Source organism: Mesitornis unicolor, unplaced genomic scaffold, assembly GCF_000695765.1.
Source record: "Mesitornis unicolor isolate BGI_N332 unplaced genomic scaffold, ASM69576v1 scaffold45693, whole genome shotgun sequence".
Classification (NCBI taxonomy): domain Eukaryota; kingdom Metazoa; phylum Chordata; class Aves; order Mesitornithiformes; family Mesitornithidae; genus Mesitornis; species Mesitornis unicolor.
In genome coordinates, this window is record NW_010173484.1 from 12,336 (window position 1) to 19,163 (window position 6,828).

At 40.8% G+C, this 6,828-nt stretch overlaps 1 protein-coding gene across 1 annotated transcript in view; it reads right to left on the minus strand.

Annotated features, from left to right (window-relative positions):
• LOC104537762 (integrin alpha-4-like) overlaps nt 1-2,080 on the minus strand; it is a gene marked incomplete at its 3' end in the record, with an annotated part of 13,361 nt that extends 11,281 nt beyond the window's left edge. Inside the window, exon 1 of the mRNA XM_010180741.1 lies at nt 2,033-2,080. Within this exon, the coding sequence (XP_010179043.1) occupies nt 2,033-2,080 (48 nt within the window). The remainder of the gene's footprint in view (nt 1-2,032) is intronic.
• Between the last annotated feature and the right edge of the window lie 4,748 nt (nt 2,081-6,828).

A 6,828-nucleotide genomic window follows, 5' to 3' on the forward strand; every position in this document is an offset into this window, starting at 1 on the left:
AAGTCTTCCCACAGCGCTCTCCACTGGGGTTGCCTAGGACACAAAGATCAATGCTCTGAACAGTGGGACAAGCCGGAGAGCCGCTTGGTGGGCAACAGGAACACCCAAGAACTGTACAGGGAGAGTGCTGTAACTCAGGTTTGGTGGCCCTGATGTCTATCTCTGTGTCACTCTGGCCACATAGACTTTTCACTTTCTTCTTGAACAAAGGTACAATTGCACATAGCCAAAGGGAGCATACTGGTTCTGAACACAATTGGTCAGCAGCGAGGACTGGCTTCTCCATATTTATGGACATTAAGATAGAAAGTGACATTATGCTCAAACTGATGAAGGGCTGGCTTTGCAAGTCTTCCTTAGCCTAAACGTTCCTAAGAAATACAAATAATACCCCTGAGTACAACCTGAACTCTAGGCTAAAGTAAACATCTCTCCAACTACGTATCTATTGGGAGCAGACCTTAAAATGATCTCTACTGCAATTAGCTATTGAATAAAGAGTTTCTAACTGCCATCTCTACTGGAGATGTCAGATCATTATGTGTGCATGTCCTGTGCAGTCCTTGCACTGTTGCAGCTATTTAGTGGTAGCTCTTTGTTTTTGTTCGTAAGAAGAGTTGACTTTTAAAACCTTAGAGAACATAGTGAAATTTCTTCTGACTCCCCCAAAAGGCTACAGCATTGCCAAGTTAGCAAAAATTTTCTTCCTTCTAGAAAGCAGTAGTGATACCCATGGTAAGGAGAAGCTACACATTTACAAGTATTCTAAGTTACATAAAGCAAGCTTTTCGCTTGTAAGATGTTTGTATGAATAAGCATTAACCAAATGACTCAACCAGTATTTTCTATGCATCAGCATGACATAGTTTATGGGGAAAAAAAAAAGGAAACACATCACATCATTTGAACAAGCTCTGTTGCAGAATTTTTAAGACTTTTCCAGATTCAATGCAGTTGCTGTAGAGCCCAACAAGGTTTGAGGGGTTTAGTGACCCAGAGGAGGGTGCCAGTACAGATGGCAGCACCCCAGTGCTGACAGGGACATGGCTTGACAGGAACACACATACACCAACGCCAGAGCTGAAATTTCTTACTGTCCAATGTGTTAAGAGTTTAAAGAAATATACTCCTAATTTGGTGGACTTGTTGGATTCCTTTTACAAGACATACAACTGCACAATACTGATTAAGTATGGAAACAGAATAAAGGGATGGACCTAGTCTACTCAGTAGCCAGGACAAAGATGAATGATTGTGGGCTTTGCTATATACATTCTCACAAACTAACACTGACATAAATTATTTTATACCTAGGATGTCATGAACTTTTTGAGAGAAAATATCAGATTAATGGAATCAAGATAGTTCTTTATCACATAGTAAGAAAATATCAGGAGAAGCATTTCTAGGAAATAAAATGCAACAACCATCCTTATGTCAGAGCTTGTTCCCTCCTGTTTTGTGACAGGCCTAGCAATAGGCTTTTGTCTGAAGGTACTGCTGGAGCCTTCACTTTTTCTACGTCCATACCACCTCCTCACTTCTTTTTCCAAACATCACACTTTCTCCCTGCTCCAATGGAGATGAGTAGTGCAGTCAGGAACCCCACAGCATACTGTGGAGAGGAAGACACTATGCACACTGCAACTGTACTCTACCTTCTTCCAAAACCAACACCCTTCAGGGTCAAGAGGCACCTGACCCTCCTTCATCTCTGCTTTACCACTTCTTCCCTGTTCTGCCTTTTCCTAAGACATCAAGGAAATAGCATGCAAAATCCAAGTTAACAGGAACTGGCCTTAGCACTCACAATAAACACCACATTGTCTCTGGGCCAAGAGATTTTTATGTTACTGTAATTTAACAATTCCTGTAGGTCATCTGAGGAATAGCAATTAACAACATGCGGGTTCTTTCTCCAAGACACGAATAAAGCAAAATGCCTTACTTGAAAAATCTACTAAAAAAAAGTTGATTTTTCTGCAGGTTGTTGGTTACTGAGGTTTAAGCCATAAGCTTTAAATCCTCCTACCTGGCTAATGTCAGCAACATGAACTTTTACATACTGAATATACACCATGTTCAGACACAGGTTTGGAATTTAGGTTTTGAATTTAATTTTGGAGTTAAGTCATGTAGAACTCCTCACTTCTAAAAGGAGACATTTCCATGGTTTGCATGAATCGTTTGCATGGTTTCAATTGCTGACTGAAAGCTCCTCAGAAAACAAAACTTCATTACACTCCCACGTGTAAGAATTAATCTTCCTTTAAATCAGAAAAAGCATTTCTGGTAATTCGCTTCTAGCAGTGCTTTCCATGCTTTTATGACAACAACTTACCTGGGACTTGCTTTATAGCGTATGCGAATTTGCAGGAAAAGGACAAGGTGGAGAAGACCAGTGTCATAAATTTAGATCTCAAGAAGCTTTCTGAGACTTTCTATCAGTAAGTCAAACAAGACCAGATAACGATGACATGAGAGACAGGAGGAAGTTTTGCTTGTTTCAGCACTTAATTCCTGTGCCTATTACAGAAGTCCATAACAAGACAAGCACCACCATTCCTTCATGTGCATTGGACTGTATTTCCCTTTTCCTTGGCTCCAGCATACACTCTTGGTTCAGGTTCACTTTGGCCCTCTGCCATCCTACATCTCCTCTCCTCTGACTGGCAAGTATTCAACCACTTCTGAAATGACAGGCCTTTCTGGGTGAAAAACGTGTGAGCTTGACATCCCAGACACCATGGTGAGCCCCTGCTCAGGGATGACATTAAAAAAGCTTGATCAAATGAGAAGAGGAAATGCTATATTCTGCATAAGCAACAGAGCACCACTGCAGAAACTCCAGAGGACATGGCAGCTTGGATGCCTCAGGGAAAAGGAGCACGCGCTGTCATAAAGTCACCAAGAGATAAGTAATTGCCCAGCCTGTGTACATTACACAGCTGGAAGATACACTTCTGCTATAATCCCCGCTGCACGCATCCACAGAAACAGCACAATCACATATAAATAAGGTCACAACTTACAAAGCCACTTCTAGCTTTGGCCTCAAGGACTCTAATACAGGTGTTTGCAATGTCATCTGAAAAACCAGGTTTTTTTATAGCTTGCTCCAGTGCTTTCCATGTCCAACAGCTTCCCATGATCCTTCTTATCTTCCCAGATCTCCTCTGCTCCCACTGCTCTCTGATTAAAACTATGGAGTCTACTGCAAAGACAAAAAGCCTTCCGATATTCTGCTTCTAGATGCTAGCACCTCATCAGACCTTTTTCATGCATCAAGGGCAATCTTTTAGCTTTCCAGGGATTTGCTATGTCTTATCACTCTTATGTCCCTCAGACCACTTCCACCCAAAACATTCTAGCTAAGTGCCAGCGTTTTCACAACTCTGTAGCAGACCTAGGTCCAGAAGGTCCTGTCTTCCTTCGAACAGTTTCTAAAGAGATCACTGGTAAGGTACGATCAATGCAAGCGAGATCAAAAAGCCAAACTACCAAAGGCAAAACTTACTGCAATCAAAGTTGAACAAACACAGGTCAGCCTTTTGGGGAAAGCCTTTAACTGTTCACTTTTGCATTGTGATGATTCAGCTGGGGGAGCTAGAGGGCAATTTGTTCATAGGTTAATTGTAGCAGGGACTTAAAGGAAGAGTTGAAGGCTGAAACTGCAAGCAGAGCTTTCTGGCCTTATGCTAAACAACATGCACTGAATTTACTGTGTACATTCATAGCTAGAACTTTTTTTTGTCTTTTTAGACTGGATGGCAGATTTTAGAAATTATTTCCTGTATTTTTAGCCAATTAATCACAGAGTTTCAAAACTGAGAGCAATTTTGTTCTGTAATGTTCCCAAGTCTAAAATGTAATAGGTTAAAACATCTAAAGAACTTTGTGCAAGTCCCTCTGCAACAGTCTATGACTGCCCCAAACTGACGTGGGCAAGCTCTTGAAATTCAAAAGACAAGACAACTAGTAGAAAACTGACATTTAGTGCTCTAAATAATAAACCTAAAGCATTTTATTTTGTATTTGTGCCTAGAGCTTGATTACAAGCCTCTGCAGTAACTTAAGTCACCATTTAAAAATACTCCAAAAACAAATAAATCAGCAGTACAGAATACTTGACACCATTGACAGAAGTGCTATAACTAGAAAAGAAACTCTCAAAACATTACTCCCATATTCAGCAATCAGAGAAAGATTTAAAAGTGCAAATAAAGAGGTGGGAAGACAAAGATGTGCTAGTATATCTCATGGCTCCTCTCAGCTCTTAAACCACCCCAGGCCCCTGAAACACCCTGAACAACAAGAAAATTCTCAGAAGTATGCCTGGATGAGTTATTTCCAGATGTTGAGATAACTGCCACACAGGACTGTTCCCAGGAACTCTCTCTCTAATAAAGAAGCAGATAGGAACGTGTGGCAAAGAATACAACAGCAGTTTTGTGTGATTAGAGGCTTCCTAATTGTGCATGAATCCTTCATTAATTAGTTATGCCAGTTTCAAGGATACTTTAGTGAAAAATAGCAACGAAGTGTTTTAATGTATTTATGTCTCTAAGTAATTTACATCCGTTTATTACAGAGGCTCACCATTTGGAAAAAAACCCATTTCTCTTGCCTGTTGTCACCTCTACATGTCTATGACTCATAATAAAAAACCTACTAGCGAAAGAAATGTGTGTTCGAGTATTTAAGAGAAAGACAGAAAAAGCTGTTTTTCAATTTGCCTGTCCTGCAATGTAATATATCCCTGCACATTTTTCAAAGGAAATCACCCCATTCTACGAGATCAGAACCCAAACTTGTCACTGGCAAGAATCCAAGCAGAAGAACAAGGAGGTCACCGACTGAAAGGCACAGTGTAGATAAAACCATTATGTCCAAAAGTTGCTGACAGCCTGAATGAGTTAAACAAGAGATAATTAAGTTCAGGTTTGCAATTGCAAGTTCCCTTGTGTACTTCTGTGACTGCTCAGCAGGATGGCAGAGGCTTAACAAACCTCAGACCCTATCCCACTTCATTTACATGCCATGCACCACAGCCACCTTTGGCTTCTTCATTGACCTCACTGACCTGCTTTACAATAGAGCACTTCTTTTCACTATCTATTTAACTTCAGAAACACTGTAGATGTACCTTAGCAATGTAAAGATGTCACCTAGCACTAAGTGAAACAAACATTTTGCAAAAATCTCTTGTGGTATCATTGTTTTTAAAGGTGCAGGACAAGACAGTAAACATTACTGTGTAACCTGCAGCCTCTAAACCCAGGAATAGCAGCTGTGTTAAATTAAGCCTTTCAAAATACACAAGCATTTTCATTTAACTGTTGAATAATTTCGTTTAGAATCTCTTATGCTACTGAGGAAAAGCCAATCAAGTTACTTTGTTAGTTTTTGTTTCTCCACTGTCTAAACAAGTCAGTCAAGAAGTACTGCAGATGTACGTAGTTTTGAAAGAACCTGAAAGTTTCTACCCTTCCCCTCTTTTCCTTCCCCCATGCAGTGAAGGACTATTTTTACCTCCAACCCAGAGGCTGGGGTTTATTGCCTCTTACCATACACTATTTCACCACTTCAGTTGACTTCTTTGACTTTTGCAAGCCTCTTCTTAAAAACAAGCTCTTTGTTATAAATAATTTTTAAATAGATATCATATTGGAATAAAATTACTATTAAAAAAAAGGAACTACCTGGGCAGTTTAAGTTTAACTGCAGTTCTTTGTATGAGCAACTGCTTGTCTTGTCTTTACATGAGGTTTACATGAGGGGTTTTAGTTGCAACAAATAACTTTTCTATCTATCTGTAAGAAAAAAATGGATAGAATCCATCAGTTCTAAGCATTATGTATAGATGTGTAGAGAAATAATTGTTTTAACATTTTTGTCACATAATGCTGTGTTCTGTCCTGAGAGCCCATCCGTTCATGGTGCTCTATTATTTTCACTGGTTTCAAATATTTTGAAATATTCCCGCGCTTTTTATCCATACTGGTCTCGGTCAGAGCAGAGAAGAAAGTTCAGGAAGTTTTCTATGCATAGTATAGGGACAGAATGAAGAGCAACTGCATGCAAGGGGGACAAGAACAGAGCCCAGAGCAATTTATGCATATTCATGGTAACTCATTGTGAAGCGTTCTCCTTTTCAGTAAGTATCAAACACTTGGAAGTTGGATAAGTGCATCCAGATACATCTCCCAAGCATGGAGAGAAGTTATGTCAAATGCAGGAGCCGGAAAAATGGACTCGGCCAAAAATAGCTTTGTTCCCCTGAAACTCAATTTTTCAACAAATCTGCAAAGAGGGTGAACCCATCGGCAAGACGACTGTGGTTCAGTTACTTTAGGGCGACTTCTACGAAGTAAAAGCTTTGCAGAAGAAAAGACGATTTAGACACGTACTTCCAGCCCCCATCTCTGAGCTAATTACATTCATCCTCTGGTCTGAAAGCAAAACTCTCTTTCTGCAAAGAAGTGTAAGAGCCAGACCGACAACCTCACAGGGCTTGTGAACTGGGCTGACAAGTGTGAAAGAAACCCGTGGGAACGGTGTCCCACGCGACATCTCTAAATCGAATTTTGATGCATTTCTTTCTGTCTAAAGAAAAAAAAAAGGTACCAGAGTTGCTGTTCTTCAACAATAGCGCCGATCCCTTGCCGATCCCACCCTTCAGTGAGAGGTAAAGGTCAATTTAATCCGAAAAGCACCCAGGAGAAACCGCCCGCAGCCCTGAAGGCAGCGGCAGAGGGACTGCAGAGCGCCTAGCGCAGGAGCGCACGGCCCGGCGCCCACCCCGGCCCCTCTGCGGCCCAGCCCCAG